The following is a 20,022-nucleotide window of genomic DNA, read 5'->3' as shown; positions in this document are numbered from 1 at the left end:
GCAGCAACCGCCGCGGGTCTCCGGGCCGAGCGCCGGGTGCCAACAGATCGCCCAGAGCCACCCCGGGACCGCCACAAAGTGCCAGTGCCTCCGCGACCCCCCCCCCCAGAGCCTCAGCAGCGGGAGGGAGAGCGGTTCCCCCCGGCCCAGCACGGCTCTCTGGCACCCAGCACCCACCAGTCCCCATCCCGCGATGCCGCGGGGCCAGTTCTCCCCAGCAGCTCACGGCCGCGCTGGCTGGGCACCTCTGGGCAGAGGAAGGGTGGGCAAGGGGTCAGAGACCCAGACCTGGCCAAATCCCCCCCTTTCCCCTTCCAGCTCCTGCAGGGTGGGGGGACGCAGGCTGTGCGGCAGCGTCCGTGCTCCCACAGAGCACAAAGACCAGTGGGAGCGAGCTGGATCCCTGCTGGCTGCGCTGCTCTTCGTGCTGGAACGGGAAGAGGAGGAGGAGGATGCGTACGCCAGGCGAGCACTGAGGCCACTGTCCAGAGCTGGTACTCGCTAGCAGAAGGACCCTGAGAATATATAGGCTAACACGGTCTCCCGGGGAACGCCGAGTTAGGTGCATCACAGTGATACTGGCTGAACGTGTTCTGTACAGCGCCAAACGGGGTTTGAGAAGCGCAGTATCCCTCCGCCTGCCCTTTCCTATCCCTTCCTAAAGGCAGAGGCTGCCACGGGGCGGCGAGAAGCCTCGTCACAGCCGCAAAAATCCGACTGACTTGGGACGGCCAAGTGAAAGTCAGTAGGTGGCCACCGGGAAAAATATTCCAGTTTATAAAAAAACAGGAAAGTAAGAGCAGGGCTACTGCAAGGTGCATCCTCAGAGGTACTGGGTCTTGCAAGCAGCGAACCCCCCCCTCCCCGAGACCCCAGGCAACCCCCGTCCCCAGCACTAAAGTATCTTCAAGCATCTCCAGAGATCACATCACCATTACTTCTGCTCAGAGAGACCTCAGCGATCATTTCGCTTCGAGTCCGTTTCGATGAATCAGATCAGCACCCACTGCTCGGGACGGCTCCAGCGTCTTCAGCGAGCTGGTCCGAGGGCCTGCGGACGGCAAACGCTGCTGTCAGGCGGGGTGGCGAGCTGGAGCTCTGGGTCCAGTGTGGCAAGGCTGATTTCAGACACGAAAGATACCCTAGGAGGAATATTTTTTTTTTCTCTTTTTTTTTTTGTTTCTTTTTTTTTCTTTTTTTTTTTTTTTTTTTTTTTTGCAAACTGCTGCACAAACCACAGAACGGAGAAAGCCTTTGGTCATGAGATACTTGTGAGAAAGTGAGCCTTGTATGGAAGATTCCCCTGAATGCCTACAGTATTCTACATCTTAAAAAAATATATTGTGGGCGCTGCAGCCATACAAAGGGGGGAGGAGTGGGAGACGGGGATTTACAGTCTCACATAGACACAACGGGGAGGTTAAGACAAGCACAGTCATAGTCTGTAAAACTGATTGGCTCGCTCGGATCAGTCATCCTCATCGTCCTCTTCGTCTTCCGGATCTTCCTCTCCTTCATCCTCTAGAGTTCGTTTTCTCTTTTCCCCTCGTGGAAGGTCTGCAAAGAGAGGCGAAGCGTGAAGCCCTGCTCAGTCTTGCGGAACAGCATTCGAGCTGCAGCTTCACGCCGCGTCAGCCACGGCTGCTGGCGAACAAGCACAGACTGGACGGGCACCATTGCGGAGCGGAGATCCACCCTGCCCAGCTTCTCATGGCACCCAGAAAAGCCTGGGCTAGCACGAGACACGACCTGTTTTCCACGCCCTCCTAGCAGCCCACATTTCAACAGCCGCTTGAAAACGGGCTTTTTTTTGTTGAGCACCCCCAAAAAACGTAGCACCTGCAGAATTCAGTCACGTCTGACCTAGCTCATATGAGATCACCCGAAGTCACGCCAGCCGCTGTACTCTGTGAGCACCCAGTCAGGTGCTCGCAGTTCGTTACACCCAGAGGAGCCGGGACTCGCCCACCCTCCTCCCTGCAGCTGAGCGGAGCGAGGGACGTGTTTCCTCACACACGCTGCTAACGCGAGCTCCCGCGACAGAAGCCCTGCTCCTGCACGGACTGTCGGTCCGAGCTCCTTAGAACCGGGTCTCTAGGCAATTTGCCTCTTTAATTTTGGCAGACTTACCCAGCTCGGTTGGTGCTAGGAGGTACTGAAACCTGTCTCCCCACCACGGCTGCGCGACCCCCTGGTTATCACCACTGCTCAGCATGAGCTGAGGCACAAGCGACAGCTTCAGCGGTGCCCGAAGCGGACACGCTGCACCTTCTATCCGGGAAAAGCTGCGGGCAACAAGGGCCCTGCGCTGAAGCCTGGGAAGCTCTACAAACCAGGCAAATGTGCGAGGCTGTGGAGACTGCTTTGCGAGCACTTGCTTTGTTAGGATTCGACTCACCATCATCAGCTTCATCTTCTTCATCGTCCTCACCATCTTCCTCCTCATCTTCCTCCTGGAGTCAAAACAAGACACTGTTGCAAGAACCGCCATCCCACGAGCAAGGTCTGATTCCACAGCAACAGCTTCCTTCTTCCTTCCCCTCTGCTCCCGCCCTGCTCTAGCCCCAGCGTGGCAGGTACGAGCCCAGCAGAAGCCGCTGGCCCCTAAATAGCTTCCTGCATCCCCGCGAAGGGGGCTTACGGCTCTACTGCTTGAAGCCTCGGGGAGCACCAGGCCGAGCAGTAAGTCTGAACCGGTAAATTCTGTGGACCACGAGTCGAAAGGCGTGCGGGGGAAAGCCGGAGCGCGCGGCGGCACTCCTCAGAGCTGCCCACCGAGGTGCCCGTGCCATCGGGGCAGATGGGTCACCAGATTATGGGACAAACGCACCACCAAACACGGCAACGTGGCGCTGCAGCTTTATACCAATGACAGAGAGCCTCACCTCATCATCTACTCCGTCCTCCTCCTCTTCACCTTCCAGATCATCATCTTCATCTTCTTCATCATCAATGACTTCTTCATCCAAATCATCTTCCTCCTCCTCATCATCCTCTTCCTCCCCTTCTACCAAAAGGAGAGGTAGGTAAGTGTCATGGTTCCCAAATACTCGCTACTCCCAGACAATCTGCTTGCACCGCCAACCCCAGCGCTACGTGAGCCACAGGCACGAATCAGACAGGACAGCACCCAGCCCCGTCAGCTGGTTCTTACGCAGCCTGCCGACGGAGGGAGTGGGGTCACACACACAGCCCCTACTTTAGCAGCAAGTTATAATCACCATTTACTTGGCAACATGATTATGCAGAAGGTGAAAAGGGGTTGTTCCCCAGCAAGAAAACCAAGAGGAGAAAATCCTCACCTTCCCCGTTCTCATACTCATCTTCCAGTCCATCCCCATCTGCTTCAGGGTCTGAGTCAGGGGCTTCCTGGTCGTCAGCGTCAAACCCGTCTAGGTAGGTGAGCTGGGGCAGAAGGGAGAACACGCTCTCCCGGTAGTTGATGAGCATCGTCACCTCACAGTTGAAGAGGTCCAGACTATGGAGGTTTGGCAACTTTTTCTGCAAAGATCAATTCATCAGATTATTTATAAGCTGGCACTGCTCGCAGGTCAGGCAGCCATCAGAGGACGGCCGGTTTGCTACCCAGGTCTAGCACAGCAGTGTCTCTGCATGCACCAGGTGCTCCTCAGATGGAGAGGAGTTACTGCTCTTGCTAACTGCAGGCAAAGAAGATTTCTCTTCAGCTCCTCCGTCCTAGCTTCACCTCCTTGGAAACAGCTCCCTGTGCAACCACTTGCAAACCTCACTCACTCCCTTCTGACTGGGGCAGGCAACAAGCACAGAAAGCCCAGCTCCCCGAGCAGGAGGAATCACTGGGCCGGACTCATCCTGCCCCAAACATCAGGTGAAATACCCGGGAGCGCAGCACGGGGAGCCCTGCCGACCGCGCCGCGGGCCTTTCGGCACAGCCCCAGCCACTCTCCCGCTCAGGCCCGCGCACTGCACGCGGGCCAAGCAAAGGAGGAGTGAAACAGTTTCAAGCCCTTCCTGGAGGAACCAAAGGCAACAGCTAACGAGGCAAACGCCCCAGATCAGACCTTTCAGCTACGGAGTCGGGATCACAAGGCAAGAGCCTTCTCTGGGGCAGGTCAGAAGCAATGGGAACCCCCTGCAACGCACGCAGTGACAGCACCCGGGGCGAGAGGGTCCCAGCACAGCACAGCAGGGCCTTCGGACTGACGCAAGGGACACCCTCACCGGGGTCCGAGCAACTCATCTCCATGACACCCCAGGTGCCACCTACCTCAAACTGCATCCGACCCATTAACGGTCCTTTCTCAGATGGACACTGAGCACTGCATCCACAGTTTTACTCATCCAGCCCAATTTCACGCTTCTTTTAGCAACTGGCTGCTGGGTTTCCAGACAGAGGAGCCATTAACTATTAGCCCAGCCTCAAACCGGACCCACTCATCTGTCCCCTTCAGAACCACGAAGTGCTGTTGGAACAGTTACCAAGACGTTGGACTTCTGCCACACAGACGTGCTCCCCAAAGGAAACGACACCATCCCTTAGGTTCCAGCACAGCCTTCCACTCACCAAGGGCTCCAGCGTATTGATGTCTTTGATCTTGTTGCCGCTTAGATTCAAGTGTGTCAGGTTAGGAGTTCTCTCCGCTAGAACTTCAAGGCCACCAGAAATCCTGTTATCACTCAGCTCCAGCTGCCAGAAGGGAATATCACACGGTCACAAAGTGTCTCGGCTCGCGATAAAATTGCCCTCAGAGCTGGGCTACAATGGGCACCCAAGCTCCAGACCCTGTCCGTTAGACCACTTGAAGCCCCGTTCCCACGGTAACGCAGCACTCCCAGCCACCTCCGTACTGCGGGACACAAGGGTACACGTCCTCTTAGCTGTAACCACATGTTCTAGAATCCAAAATATTTATCAAGTTACTGAAGCTTCTGACAGTAGCATAACAGCAAAAGCAGGAGAGAGAGGATGCTAAAGCTACAATGAGCTCAAAAGCATTCTGTCGCTTACTAAAAAACCACTCCTCTCACTTGCTCAGGTTGTAGGCTGCAGCAGAAAAAGCAAAATCAAACGGCCTTTTTCTGGCAAACGCAGGAAAACCAACCATCACCCGGGACAGGGCAGCAGAAGTCTCAGGGCAAGGACTGCTGGAGATGGGACCACCGGTCTGACTCACCTTCCGGAGCTTGTTAAGTTTGGGGAGGTTGGAGACGGACAGCAAGTTGATGTTGATCATGCTGAGGAACTCCAGGTTCTCGAAATCTGAGGAGAGACCAACGATCTTCCCATCGTCCGAGCGGCAGTTATCCAGAACCAGCTCCTTCACCTGCCAACAGAGACACCCAGCAGCCGTCAGCGCGCCCGGCTGAGCCTCACCTCGAGTCTGCCAAGCTGGCGTCGGGCGCAGTGACCGGCCCTTCCACGCAGAACGCGCGTCTGAACGCCCTCCTTACGCGCCGTAAGCGACAGGCAAGATCTTCAAGCCAAGCAGCTTTTGCGAGGGCACAAGGCGAGAACCCCTCGCGGTGGTTCGGACTTCACCCTTTCAGCACCAGCCGTACAACACGCGACCGCGGCTCCAACCAAGGTCCACCTTCTCCGCAAAGCAGCATTAAGCGGGTGAACCACGAGGCTGCATCGAAACGGTTCACGCGCAGGGCACCGAAAAGCTTTCCGAATCGCGTTTCAGGCTTCACCAACGGGAGGCCAAACCAGGTCACCTAGTTTTGTCCCCTTCAACCTCCCTCATGCCACTGGGGAAAAGCTGTCTCCAGAGGATTCGTTCCCCTGTGACAGTCTCTGCACGGAGGTGACACATCTGTCTCGGCCTCTGAGCAGATGAGCTCAACCTCAGGCTCGTAGTCCAGGACCGCCAGTGGCATCTAATATTTTGCCCAGCACAGGCTACACACACACAGAATCCATCACTGCCTGGTAATTCAGCACAAAAATCAACCCCCCCCGTGGCATCAGGACCATGAAGCACCAGCACAGAACTGCTTCCCCCCTAAACACCTGGAAGTTACACGTGCCTGGCACCCCCCTCTCCCCCACAGCGCAGGCGAGAGCTCGAGCCCCAGCTCTCACAGGCCAGCCCCAAAACTTGCTTTCACCCCACATGCTCCTCACAGCAAGGTGCAAAAATCAGCCTTGGCCGCGTGATGCTCTCCACGTTCCTCCTTCGCACCTCTCCCGCGCTCAGATCAGCCAGCATTTAGGGAATCCTTTTAAAATCACTTTCCCTTACCGGCAGCAGAGTTTCAGGGCTGCTGTGCCGCCCTGGCAGCACCAGCCCCAAACAAACCAACGCTTAAAAACTCCAGCAGCGGCACGGCCGGTCGGGGCTCCGAGTCGAGCAGCAAGCAGGCTCAGCCCGGAGCTCTGTGGCTGAGCTCGCTTTGCCCCCAACACCCCAGAGAAGCTTCCAGCGGATCCCAGCCTCCGTCCCCACGGCGGGTGTCCAGGCGGCCAGAGCCAGCCCCTCCGCCGCCATCGCTTTGTTGGGGGGGACGCGGAGGCGAGCATGAACCTCACCGGGGTACGGCCTGGCCCGGCCGAGCCCAGCTCTGCCCCGGCGCGGAGCCCTGCCCGGGGTCGCAGCGCAGGCACCGCGGCGGGACGAAGCGGCCGGGACGGCTGCTCCCAGCAGCAGCAGCGGCTCCGGTCCCCGTCCCCGCTCGCCTCCGTCGCCCCAAGGCCTCGCGTCCACCCCGAGCCCCCGCAGCTCGGACCCACGCTCCCACCCCTGGAATCGTCCTCGCCCGCCGAACCCCTCCCCGCCCACCAAGCCGCCCCCACCCCCGCCGAACGCCCCCTTCGCAGCCCGTTCTCCTCACGCTCCCGCCTTGCTTTCAAAGCCGCCCAGGGCCGCGGGCTGTCGCGACACGGCGACCCGTCGCAAGGCCGGGTGACAGCCGCCAGCTATCGCCGGGTCGGGCGCCGAGCGGGGCCCAGATAAGGGGGGGCCGCCCTGCCGCAGCCCCCGGGCCCGGCCCCACGGCGGCTCCGCTTCCCCCGCCGGACGGGCCGGCCTGGCCGGGAGGCGCAGAACCGAGCCCGGGTGCGGGGCCGGCTCGGCTCCTTCCCCGGGGGAGCGGCAGCCCGGCGCTCCGGGCCCGCGCCCCGCACCCAGCTCCCGCCCGGGCCTCCCGGAAAGGCCCCGCTCGGGCCTCGAACCCGCGGCTGGCGCTGAGGCGGCTCTGACAGCGCGGCCCCCGCAGCCCCCGAGGTTGGGGGGGGGGGAAAGCCCCGGGCCCGGCCCTAGCGCGCCCCGCGGGGGGAGCCCGGGCCCCGGCGGGGCGGGATCGGGGCAGGCCCGGGCGGCCGCGAACATGGCCGAGCCGCCATGGCTGCTCGGGGCCGCCCCGGCCTTGCTCGGCGGCCCCGGAGCGGCGGGAGGCAGCGCGGCGCGGCCCGGCCCGGCCGCCCCCCTCCCCACCGCCCAACGCCCCCCGCTGCGGGACGGGGCCGGGCGGGACCGGTCGCCACCGCCCCGGGCCGGGCCCCGCCGCGCACGTGCGCGCCGCCATGCCGGGGAGCGGGGGGGGGGGAGGGGGAAGCTCCCCGCCGCCGCGCTCCGCGCCCCTCGTCCCCGTCCCCCTCCACCCCGCCGTGCGGGACTCTTGTGGGACCCCCGCGGGCTCCCCCCCGCCGCGCCGCCCCCGCAGCACGTGCCCGCCCGGTTCCCACCCCCCCCGCACCCCGCGGTACCTCTCCCGGCTTCTTGTTGCGCAGCTCCAGCGTCAGCCGCTTCTTCATCTCCATCCTCCCGCCGCCCCGAGCCCAGCTCCCCGCGCCGCCCCGAGCTCCCCGCGCCGCTCCCGCGCCCGCCACGCGCCCCGCCCCGCGCCCGCCGCCTCCCGCGCGCGCCGCCGCCGCCGCCCCGGCCGAGGAAGGCGCCAACGGCAACAAAGGCGGCCGCCGCGCGCCGCGCCCCCTGCCGGCAGCGCGCAGCGCCGCGCCGCGCCCCCCCCCGCCGCCCCGCCCCGCAGCGCCCCCTGCCGGCCCCGCCCCTCGCCGCGGCTGCGCTGAGCCCGCGGGGGGGGGGGGGGGGGGGGGGGCGGGGAATCCGCGCGCCGTGGGGGGCCCCGCGCAGGGACCCCCGGCCCCGGGCCGTGATTCCACCCCCAGAGCCACGCTCCCATCTCCAGCACCACGTTCCTGTTCCCAGCACCACTCTCCCAACCCCAAGCACCGCATTCCCATCCCCTGGATCCACATTCCCGTCCCCAAGAACCACATTCCCATTTCCAGGATCCACATTCCCATCCCCAGGATCCACATTTCCCTTCCCACACCACATTCCCATTCCCAGCACCATGTTCCCAACCCCAAGCACCACATTCCCGTCCCCAAGAACCACATTCCCACCCTCAGGCAACACGTTCCCATCTCCAGCATCACCTTCCCATCTCCAAGCATGACATTCCCATTTCTAGGATCCACGTTCCCGTCCCCATCATCACATTCCCATTCCCATCACCACGTTCCCATCCCCAGCACCACATTCCCATTCCCAGCACCACGTTCCAGTCCCCAGTGCCACTTTCCAGTCCCCAGTGCCACGTTCCAGTCCCCAGCGCCATGTTCCTGTCCCCAGTGCCACATTCCCATTCCCAGTACCACATCCCCATCCCCATCACCACATTCCCAGTGCCACGTTCCCATGCCCAGCGCCACATTCCCGTCCCCAGTGCCACGTTCCCATCCCCAGTGCCACATTCCCATTCCCAGCACCACGTTCCAGTCCCCAGTGCCACTTTCCAGTCCCCAGTGCCACGTTCCCATCCCCAGTGCCACATTCCCATTCCCAGCACCACGTTCCCATCCCCAGTGCCACGTTCCCATCCCCATCCCCACGTTCCCATCCCCATCCCCACGTTCCCGTCCCCATCCCCACGTTCCCGTCCCCATCACCGCGTTCCCGTCCCCGCCCCAGGCCCTCTCCTTCGGCTGCTGCCAGCGGCGCCGCAGCCGGGGTGCTGATAGCGCGGGGTGTTGGTCGGGCTCTCCGCTGCAGGCAGGGCCAGATAACGGCGGGAACTCCCTCGTCACTGCGAGGGTTATGACGAGGTTTTTCCCTTCCCTCATCCGATGGGCAGCCTGCAGAGGCCAGCGGCTGGACCGGGCCAGGGCCGTGCTCCGGGCGGGAACACGGTGAGCCGGGAATCCGGCCGGCACAAGGCGGGCAAGGCACGGGTGGCGGTGAGGCGCCCGGCCGGGCCCAGCGGCGCTTCCAGGGCGCCAAGGCGCTGGCGGGACTCGCGGCACGGGGCTCGGGAATGTCCCCACCGCCACTCCGTGCCAGCAGGGACCGCACGGGAGGAGGATTCCCGCAGGACGCGGGCGCTGCTGCCGACGGCTTTGTTAAAAAATTATCTCAGTAAATATCCAGAGGAATCTCTCTGCTCAACAGCCAAGCCTCCGAGCGACCGGGAGCGCGAGGGCTCGCGGGAGCAGCCTCGCCGTCCCTCGCCGTGCCCTCGGCAGCAGCCCGCTGGCTCGCCTGCGGCGGGAGGGAAGGGCTTCCTGGCGCGCCGCCCTTCATCTTGGCCAGCTGGCCCCGACCGAACCCCATTTTATGAGGAGCAGTGAACGGAAGCGGCGATGTTCAGCGGAGGGGTTCGAGCTCCCAAGGGGCCAAACCCAGGGTGTTTATTTTTTAAGAGCAGATAAGGGACCCGTCCCTGAAGAAAAACTGCATTCAACATTGGTGCATGTTTTGCATCTCCGCGCTCCTCCCCACTCGTGCCTCAGTTTCCCCAGCCCAGCCACACACCAGCGAGCTGCCGGAGCTCTGCCGTGGGGCGAGCAGCCTGCGGGACACCCCACCAGTCACCCCACTCCCCGGGGTGCCCCCAGGGAGCTGCCCCCGGCTCGGAGCCTGCCTGGAGGTGGTGGGGACCCTCAGGGAGCAGGGATGGGGCCCGCTGCCAGGCCCAGAGCACCTGCTCATCGCCCAGTCCGGGTTCACCCCATCCCCACGCGTGAAGCAGCGAGCAGGTCGCAGAACCGCAGAACAATTTCTTTAAGCTCACCCAGGCCAACCGTCACCGGGTCCCTGCCCTGCAGGGTGAACCCATGCTGGTCTGGCCCTGCTCAGCTTCTCCGGGTCCGGCAGCCGAGGGGTCCCTGGGTCCCCCCCCTCCGAGCCCCTGGCTGCTGCGGGACAGGGCAGCGGGGCGATGCGGGAGACCCCTCTCGCTGCTCTGCGTTTGTCTTCAGGTTCCTTTCATGTCCTCTGCCGAGGCCCGTTTCCTGTTCTTTGTAAAAAACAATGCTCTGCCCTCCCCCTTCCCCTCCCCTCCCCGGGTGGCTTTATCCCCCCCCCAGGGCCGCACTCCCCCGGGAGCTGGGCTTTCTGTTTGTCCCAAAATACAAAACCCTGCTCTGATTTAACCCGAATCGGTTTTAAAGCCGCCCCTGGCATTTGATGTCTGGCAGATGCATTTCAGCTGATCCCGACGGCCCAGCTCGGGGCAGATGAAGGCGAAGCCGGCGATTTGCTGCGCAAGGGACAGCGACCGGACGGCCGGACCGTAAATGCTGACACGGGTTGAAATGCCGGGCTGGAGCTTTTCGCGCAAGCTGGAGCACAGATGTGGGAATAACGCAGCATCTGTCCGTTACACAACCCAGCACTGCCTGCCTGCCTCTGGCACTGCTTTAACCGCCTCGCTCCTAGCCCAGCGCCTCCGGAGAGCGAATCCTGCGCAAACGGGCCGTTACCGCTATCTGCGCCCCAAGGACCTGCTCACCACCCCATACCTTCCTGTCCTCAGAACAGGGACAAGGTTCCTCCAGGTCTCCTGGCGGCTGTGAGATCCCCAGCAGCTGGTGCTGCTGGGATATACTGGGATCCAGCCGCAGGAGAGCCATGGGTACACCAAACCAGCTGCAACAGCTTCAGCGGGAGCCAGGAGCTGCACAAGCGCCCCGTGACAGCTAGTCCCTGCATGGCTGAGCTCGTCCGCCACAACGACTTGCTCCAGAGACATTTGGGGTGGTCTGGGGATGTCCAGTGACCTCCCGCAGCTGGAAGATGTGAGCGGGTGATTTCACTGAAGATCTATAAGCCAGTAAGGCATTGACTGGGAGACCAAAAAAAACCGGTGCCTGCGTGTACCACAACAACACCCCAGGGAGGAGGCAAATAAGGTTAACACAGTCCTCAGCAGAACCATAGAATCATAGAACGGTTTGGGCTGGAAGGGACCTTAAAGTTCATCCCATTCCAAGCCCCCTGCCATGGGCAGGGCCCCCTTCCACCAGCCCAGGGTGCTCCCAGCCCCGTCCAACCTGGCCTTGAGCACTGCCAGGGAGGGGGCAGCCACAGCTCCTCTGGGCAGCCTGGGCCAGGGCCTCACCACCCTCACCGGAAAGAATTCCTTCCTTTCATCTCATCTACATCTCCCCTCTTCCAGTCTAAAGCCCTCACCCCTTGTCCTGTCACCCCAGGCCCTTGTCCCAGCCCCTCTCCAGCTCTCTCGCAGCCCCTCCAGGCACTGGCAGCTGCTCTAAGCTCTCCCCGCAGCCTTCTCCTCCCCAGGCTGAGCAGCCCCAGCTCTCCCAGCCTTTCCTCCCAGCAGAGGGGTTCCAGCCCTCGCATCATTGCTGGGGTCTCCTCCAGCCCCACTCCCACAGCTCCAGCTCTGCCCTGTGCTGAGGGCTCCAGAGCTGGACGCAGGACTCCCAGGGGGGTCTCAGCAGAACAGAGGGGCACAATCCCTCTGCGTCCAGCTCTGGAGCCCCCAGCATAAGAAGGACATGGATGTGTTGGAGCGGGTCCAGAGGAGGGACATGGAGATGATCTGAGGACTGGAGCACCTCTCCTATGAGGACAGGCTGAGGGAGCTGGGGCTGTTCAGCCTGGAGAAGAGAAGGTTCTGGGGTGACCTTAGAGCAGCTGCCAGTGCCTGGAGGGGCCGACAGGAAGGATGGAGAGGGGCTTTTCACAAGGGGGTGTAGTGACAGGACAAGGGGGAATGGCTCTAAACTAGAAGAGGGCAGATTTAGGTTAGATATTAGGAAGAAATTCTTCCCCATGAGCGTGGTGAGGCCCTGGCCCAGGCTGCCCAGAGGAGCTGTGGCTGCCCCCTCCCTGGCAGTGCTCAAGGCCAGGTTGGACGGGGCTGGGAGCACTCTGGGCTGGTGGAAGATGTCCCTGCTCATGGCAGAGGGGTTGGAACCTGATGATCTCTAAGGTCCCTTCCAACCCAAACCACTCTATGAATCCACCCCCTCTCCCTGTGCCCACGCTGCTGGGGATGGGGATGCAGCCCGGGCAGCCTTTAGCAGAAATTCCCGTTATTTTCATTCGTTTGTTTCGCTGGTGGAAATCGGGGGTCCTGCAGAGCCTGATGCGCCCCGGGGATCCCCCCCCCCGCTCCCCCCCCCGCTGCAGCGCGTCCCGGGGCCGGTAGAGGGAAGCATCCCCCCGGCGACGCGGGGAGCGCGGCCCCGCAGCCCGGCCGGAGCCCCGCAGAGCCCTGCGCCCGGCCCTGGGGGGTCCTGGGTGCGGGGGGATGCGGGAGCAGGGGCGAACAGCTCTGGGGAAGGAGTTCCCGAGCGTGGCTTCAGTCCTGCTTCGGGGCACGGCCGGGGCTTGTGCCTCCCGCCCGGGCTCTGCACCCCTCGTCCACGGGACGCGTGACGGCCAGGAGGCTTTCCAGATTTCGGGGCAAGATGGAGGTGCCCGAAGGGTTTGGATGGCACCAGCCTCCCTCCAGGCATTCGGCAGAAGTGCCAGAAACAGGGGTTGTTGTCCGGGCTTCCCGAAAGGCAGCGGGGAGGAGGAAGGCGCTTCCAGAGAGATGCGCCGGGGTTTGCCGCCGACCTGAACGCTGTCTTCCCGCGAGCGTGCGGGATTAATGCCCGAGCAGAGAGAGAGGTGTGGGACCAGCGTGCCAGTTTACACATAGTATTTCCCCAGTGTAAGGCAAAGTCGCGATTTGCAGTGTTTCTGCTTTACCAGTGATTCTCTTAACGGCGCAAGCCTTGCAAGCTGTGTGGTTTGCAGCTCAATATTCTGTCAGCCAGACAATGACTGAAAAAGCAAAATCCAACCATTCTCCCCGGAATTTACCTGCTGTGTCCCGTCCCTCATGACAGTCTGTACCTGGTTTGAAACACCCTGAATATGGGGTTCGTTGTCCCGTTCCAGGGGCTCCTCAGCCCAGGGTGGCTTGTTCTCCCTGCTGGGCAGTAATTAGCTTTGCCCTGCAGTAATTAGCTGCGGATACTGGCATCTTTCTGCAGTGTAACCATATAACAACACCCAGCTCCTATCTCAAAGCAGATCTGGAGGCACCTCGCAGATCGCTATCCAAATCTTCCGATAGGGAAGCTGAGCCGTGCAGCGGAGAAGGCATTTACCCACCACCACCCTGTAGAGAGCCAGCGCCCTTCGGACCAGGTGCTCCCAGCAAATACGCTCAGCACCATTTCCATCGCAATCCGTGCCTTGGAAACGCAGGGTGGGAATGAGTCTGGCTACAGCCCCAGGGAGAAGCAAGGCAGGCGGCGGGGGTGTACCTGGGGTGGGATTTGGGGAGACGGGGCTGCCTCCGGCCAGGCGGGCACTGTCTCCACCTCACCCCACATGAGGAGTTATCATCTCCAAGATGCCCCAGCTCCCCCCAAGGCTGTTTGCAATACTTGGGAAAAAAAGAAGGCAGGTGGTAGATAATTACTGCTTTTACCAACTCCGCAAGGTCTCCCAGCTCAGCCGGACCAAGAAATAACCACACCAGGAGCTATCATCATGGCTATTACTGCTTCGTGCTACGGCAGATTTTGGATCTACTGCAAATGAGCCAACACCCAGAGAGACCAGAGAAAAAACCTGTCCCAAAGAGCTGACAAAAGGCATGCGACAGTCAGGAAATGGACATCAAGTGCCTCAGACCTCAGGATGCACCCGTGACGTGGGATTAAGCAGTGCTGTGTCTACTGGGATGGACACCTCCAGGGAGCCCCATGAAACACCCTTCACCCCAAGAGCTGTGGCTCACACTTCAGCCCAGAAGGACTCACGACACACGCAGCAAACAGCCATGAAGTCTGTGTAGGATTCTCAAATGCCATCAGTTTTTGTCTTATACCTCAAAAACACACGGTTGAAACAGCACTCACCTCCTCCTTCGGAGTGTCACCAAGCCCATGTCCTGCCCTTGCACCGCTTTCCTGCCACCTCGATTATGCTTCAACTGCATCAGGTCTCAGCCAGCTCGTGACACTTCTGTGCAGCGTGGGCATTGACGGGTGAACCCTGAGGTCTTTCCCTTCTCTGGGGCCTATACACCTCGCTACCTCCCAGCTCCAATGCTGCAAAACTTCCTGCTTCCAGGTTTAAAAATCCTGCCCCTCCACCTGTTTCTCCTGTCTGGAGAATTTCTGTGAATAGGTAGGAAAAACAAAGATTTCTCAGGCTGTTTTCACGTTGCTGCTCAGTCAGAGCTGCACTTGCCCCTAATTTGCAAAGCTTGTGGTAATATTCTGGTTGCTTGCAGGAGTAACATTGCAATAATCATCAAATCACAGAACGGTTTGGGTTGGAGGGGACCTTAGAGATCATCTCTTTCCAGCCCCCCTGCCACGGGCAGGGACACCTTCCACTAGACCAGGGTGCTCCAAGCCCCATCCAACCTGGCCTCGAACAGAGCATCCCCAGACGAATTTGAGTTCATCCTCATCACCTCCGCGATGCCGGAGCATGAGGGGAGCCGCTCACTGTGCTCCACTCACAGGTTGCGGTGACATTTTGGGACAGGACATGAAAATAGGATTGGGGAAACTCTATATTGGGAAATAGTCCCACAGGTGCCACAGGGAAAGGCACGCTGCAGGTGGGGTGGCTCCGTCTCCCAGTTCCCATCCCAGTTTCCCAGTCTCAACAACAGGGTTGCTCTGGGGAGATAGGCAAGGACCCAGCCTGGAGGCTGTGTTCCCAGAGCAGCCTCCGCCTCCATCATGGGCCATTGTGCAACTCTCCCACTCTCCCTGCAAAGGGCCCAGGCAGAAACCCTCGGGGGTGGGTGCTGCTCGGGGTGCAGCTGGGTTTGGGAAGCAGCTCTGCATCGGCACCAAGGCACGGGAGAGCCCCGTAGGCTCCCTCCTTCGCACCCCCCCAGGCGACATACGCTCCAGCCTCACGCATCCTGGCTGCGGCTGCACGCCGTGCCTGCGGAGACGGGATGGGGCGGCCAAATCAGGCCGGAGGCAGGCAGGGCCAATTATACACCCCAGAGCTATTTCGGAGCCACACTCAGCTCTGATGCAAGCAGGTAGCCCAGTGAATTGCACCGACCTGGGGTTAATTTGGGCCCTTCAGATTTACCTCTGAGTTGCCTGCAGATGCTTAAACTCTCAGGACTAGCTGGTTTTACTATTTAGAGATGGTTTTTAGTCCCTCTGTGTTCCAAGGGAAAGCTGGAAATTAAAAAAGTGAACAACGTAGTCAAGAAACGGGGTTATTGTATGAATAAAGGAAATGTCTACGTTGGCGAGGGCCGGTGTGGGAAAGGATGGATGTTCAATGGAAGGCGAGTTCCCAGCCAGCTTCTCCCAAGAGTCTGGCCCATCGGTTGCCCGTGTTTGATGATGGCCAGCAGTGGCCCTGGGGCAGTCCCTGGGAGAAGGGCACACACTTGCCAACAACTCAGCGCTGGCACAACCTGGCAAATGACATCAGGAGATTCTTATGGAGCATGCACAGATGGGGACCCGTCTTCAGAGGTGCATCCAGCTCTGCGTTAAGGCCATCAAGAATGGGATCCGCAGGACAGTGGCGTGGTTTTGACATGAATGTGTTTTATTGTGCAGGCAGCTGCATTCAGGCCACTGCTGGGACACGGGCACGCAGACAGAGGCTGTTAAACAGCTCACAGGAGGACACAAGCGTTGCTTGTTATCTGTTGGCGTTGAGTTTGAGTCAAAAGGGATGCTCTCTGCTACGAGGGGACCTCATCTGCTTTCATAACTAAGAGGGAGGTTTGTGCCAGGTGGTGGCTGCAGGAGGATGGAGAGGGTTTTCCTCGTGGTCTCAGAGCCCAGGCACCAAACCAAGAATAAAGAGAGCAGGACACGGCCCCCAGAAGCACTCGTGCTGGATCTGCTCTGTGGCTGCTGGGGGTATTTTTTGCCCTTCTCAGGCTTTGCTATTTCAGGTGACAAACTCTTCCAAGAGGTTTTTCCACTGGTGCTTCTAAGTGTCACCATGTCCTTGTTACAACAGCTCCTCTTGTCTGCCTGTGAGGCACTCGCACCAAATTTCTGTTTTCAAAACAATGAACAAAGAGAGGCTCTGTTAAATATTAGTCTGACTCTTTTTTTTTGGTAGGCAGACAGAGATTTCAAAGCATCTGGGATGGGATGTACTTCTTTGAACGGAGATGGGAAACTAGACAAGGCACAGGGACGCGTGCTGGGAACGGCCGGGGTGGGACAGGGAGGTTGCAGGGAGATGCAGCAAAAGGGCCTGGAGGATGGGAGCAGGGAACAACAAAACGTGATTTCCCACTCCAGAATTGCCCCAGCTGGAAGGCCCCCAATGCAGCCATCAGGCAGCAGATAGGCAAAAGGAGGTACTTTGTCACCAAGCACCTAATTAAACTGGACTTCGTTGCCATAGGATATGACCTCAAAAAATAGCCTTTAAAAGCTTGAGATAAAGGTATGCAGGGTCGGTCGGTTCTGACTGGTTAAGCTTGATGGTCCGGGACCTCCAGCTAAGGAAGTATGAAGTCACTGACCACCAGAAGATGGGGCAGGATGATTTCCTGTGTGCCTTCCTTCTCACATTCCTTCTAACAGACCAATACTGCCACTGACCGGGTCAGAAACAAACCTGCAGTCTGCCTTCTTCAGAGCTTACAGAGTTTTAACGAAGGCACTAATTGGCCAGGCTTTAGCCAGTCCTCCACCGTGAACCGAGATGAAGCTTCTCCTTTTCTGAAGCACAGACAGCAGCTCCTGCTTTCGGCCCAGCGGGGAGCAGAGTAAAGAGGGGCCGGGGGGGGGGTGTCTCTCCCTCAAGTACTCGGAGACAGCCCTGGATGAAGAAGCCTCTGGTTCCCAGGGCCTGTTGCAGACTGAAACAGCACAAACCTTCGCTGTCTCCTGCCAAAGCTTTGCGCCACTCTGAGGAAGGATTGCAACGTTAGATAAACACATCTACCTGGGTGCGAAACGCTGCCGAGCTTCTGCCAGCTGTGATGGAAAGCTGCGGGCTCAGCCCAGGCGAAACGGAACTTTCTCTTCACCTCCTATTTTCACATCTCTGCGGAGTCAACAGTCCTGCGAGTAAGAAAGGGTGAAAGGTTGCCCGATGCAGGGGTTTGATTTGGCAAGAGTTGCCTCCCTGCTCTGTGTCTGCTAAATTTAAAACCTTTGGGGACTCAAGGCAGCCCTGGCTGTGTCTGTGGCGAGAACCGAAGCAGGAGAGCCCTGGTTGTCCTGTTACAGCACTGCTGAGAATAAGGTGATTTTCCTCTCTCCTGATTTATATAGTTTATATTTTCATCTACAAGCAAGGAAGAATGAGAAAAGTCTCCGCTTAGCCCCTGCACACCCAGCAGCTCCCGCTGAGTTGCACAAGCCGAAGCCTCTGCAGGATATACACAACTGCACCGAGAAGCGCGTGTGACAGATGACAGCACCGAGAGAACTTCCTTTCATTATTACAGTTATTGCTGTTACTATTAGCAATTAAGGCATTTGTTGTAAACCTGTTAGTATTTCAAAACAAGCACAAGGTGGTCCGATTGGCAAAGACTGCTGGGTTAAATCCTATGGCATCCTGCCTGGAGTAAAGGTAGCAGAGTGCCTGGGTGATTGCTCAACAATGATGGATTGGTAGGAAATCGCTCTTGGACCGGGAGACCAACCCTCTGGGGCCTGACAAGGCTTGTGCTCGCTCCTCTGGAGGCTGACTTGCACAAGTACCAGGGCCACAATGCTGTCAAGAGCAGGTGTTTCAGACATTTGAGGCTTTAAAGCCACACCTCGCGTGGGGTGCAGTCTGTCTTTGCTGCTGATGCTTTTTGGTTGCCTGGAGCCCCTGCCGTGGCTGATGAAGAAACACAGATATTTACGGCTCTGCAGCAGTGGGTAAGAACGGGTACATTGCTCCCGGTGGGCTCTACAGCAGCAATGGAGACGAATGCTTTCATTTGGCTGCGTAACACACACCCAGCTTTAGCCCGTCTCCTGCTGCTGTTGTTATTTCTTCCAGACCGCAATTTGCTAGACAGCTTCCAAACCAAGCTGAGGATGCAATTCCTGCCCTGTGGAGCCATGAATGATGGGAATTATCTAACTGTTCAGCTTTAGCAAGGCTTCCAGGTCACCTGCCTGGGTTTTTATACCTGGAAGCATGAAATTGCAGCCGTGGAAAGAAAGCCACATACCAAAAGCAAAGGAGCTGGCAGCAGGACAGAGCCTGTCCAGGCTGTTTCAGGGCCTTCCTGGACACAGACAGAGCAATGCAGCAGGGCACCGGTGAGCTAAAACGCCTGGGTTCCCTTCCCGACTCGCCCGCTGCCTCGCTGCGAGCATGGAGCTAAGTCATTTTGTCTCCTTCCACCTCCGGGCTCTGACTCACACTGGCTGAGCAAACAGCGGGGATGTGGGATGCCAGCACTCCCATCTCACCGTCCCTGCCCTGGCTCTTTGTTACTGCCCCTCTGCTGACAGTCACAGCCCTGCACCAGCCAAGGCAATAAATAAAGACATGTGCCTTTGAGACACGGCTTCTCCAAACAGGCTTTAACAGAGGAAGAATTCCCTGTCATCAGCAGTTCAGGTGGAAACCTCCATCTGAGGTGCCATAGCACAAGGCAGGGTAGGATCCGCCTCAAGTTAAACAACCGGATTCTCCCAAACTTGCCCACCAGAGTCCCCAGTCCCCTGTTTTGGTGGCACCAGTATCCGATCTGCTTCCTCACCACGGCTTGTGAGTACACAGTTAAGAAACGCTTGCAGTTGGACCCGGAGGCTGCAGGCTCAGCTCCCGTGAAAGCCCCTGCCCCTTGCACCGCCTGCTCTCAGCTGTCCCAGTGCAATACCCTAGGACCCCGCTGCCTGCCCAACAGAGAGGGATGACAGAGGGTTAGAGGAGCCGGGACAAGGCTCTCCAGATTAAAGCCTGTCCCATATCACAAAGCCTGAGATGTTGCCTAGGATGTGGGGTCTTGCAAGACAGCATCAGTCCCAGGGAGCGGGAAGGGAACAAGAAAAGGGGACAGGACAAGGAACAAACCTTGTCCTTGAGGTTTCTCTGCAGATCCTGTTAGGGAAGCGATGCATCTGAGCCAGCTGAGATGTCTCATGTTAGAAGAACAGTGGAGAGGAGGCAGCAAGTCTTAGCAAGGAGATGACTGAGGACTTTGGGTGAAGCTTTGAGAGAAACAAGTCTCAGTGCCAGGGGGGATTAGGGGAGTCTCTCTGTGCAACTCTTGCATGAGGCCCAGAAAGCTTCACCCCTGGGCATCCGCATCTCCCCAGCCCACTCCCATGTCAGCATCCTCAGCATCCCAGGCCCTTCTGATCACAGCAAAGAGGATGTAACCATTAGGAGCAGCTGGGAAGGAGGACTCATCAGGAAATCAGCCTCTCTCTTTATGACTTGACTGCTACTTATTGATGAATCAGGGAAGATGTGCATTCGTGACATCCTCCCCAGTTATTTATACGCTATGTGGCACAGGATGTATCAGTGATGCTTGGGTGCTTTGCTCATGCCAAGGACGCCAGAGGTTTTGGGGTGGGAAAACTCATTCTTTTCAACGATGTTCATACAGGCCAGGCATCACGTGTCTGGGCAACGATCTGTCTTATTTTCAAACTCACCTCTGCCACCTTTGCTGGCCAACACTGCACCTCACCTGCCTCCCTTTGCAGTGGGATGGGCAAGTCAAAGCTTGCTCCTCACTGAGATCCCCTGGGGAAGCGGGTACCTTCCTTCAGCACAGGAACTCAGTCTCCTACTCGCACGGTCCATTCAGGAGTTATAAGTGAGTAAGAAGCAAGTTTACCCCAGACTTCCT

General features: G+C 59.1%; 1 protein-coding gene across 2 annotated transcripts; it reads right to left on the bottom strand.

Annotated features, from left to right (window-relative positions):
- Window positions 1–1,319: 1,319 nt before the first annotated feature.
- On the bottom strand, window positions 1,320–7,772 carry LOC104327318 (acidic leucine-rich nuclear phosphoprotein 32 family member B). Of its 2 annotated transcripts, none has more exons than XM_075444176.1 (7): window positions 7,688–7,772; window positions 5,154–5,303; window positions 4,544–4,666; window positions 3,303–3,501; window positions 2,886–3,007; window positions 2,399–2,453; window positions 1,320–1,557 (listed from the first exon to the last, which is right to left on the bottom strand). In XM_075444176.1, exons 1-7 carry the CDS (start codon window positions 7,739–7,741, stop codon window positions 1,469–1,471), a joined length of 792 nt encoding a protein of 263 aa, XP_075300291.1. In that variant the 5' UTR covers window positions 7,742–7,772; the 3' UTR covers window positions 1,320–1,468. The 2 variants fall into 2 exon arrangements, with proteins under 2 accessions (XP_075300291.1, XP_075300292.1); XM_075444177.1 differs by having other exon boundaries at window positions 2,886–3,004.
- Between the last annotated feature and the right edge of the window lie 12,250 nt (window positions 7,773–20,022).

The sequence above is a fragment of the Opisthocomus hoazin genome, chromosome 27 (genome assembly GCF_030867145.1).
Source record: "Opisthocomus hoazin isolate bOpiHoa1 chromosome 27, bOpiHoa1.hap1, whole genome shotgun sequence".
In the NCBI taxonomy this organism is placed as follows: domain Eukaryota; kingdom Metazoa; phylum Chordata; class Aves; order Opisthocomiformes; family Opisthocomidae; genus Opisthocomus; species Opisthocomus hoazin.
This window is presented reverse-complemented; position numbering and strand designations above follow the sequence as displayed.

Excerpts from the sequence above, each read along its gene's own strand:
- LOC104327318 (XM_075444176.1), bottom strand. The coding sequence starts at position 7,741 with ATGGAGATGAAGAAGCGGCTGACGCTGGAGCTGCGCAACAAGAAGCCG. Across the intron at positions 5,304-7,687 it reads GCAACAAGAAGCCGGGAGAG|GTGAAGGAGCTGGTTCTGGA; the intron begins GTACCGCGGGGT and ends CTCTGTTGGCAG. Across the intron at positions 1,558-2,398 it reads AGAAGATGAAGCTGATGATG|ACCTTCCACGAGGGGAAAAG; the intron begins GTGAGTCGAATC and ends CTCTCTTTGCAG.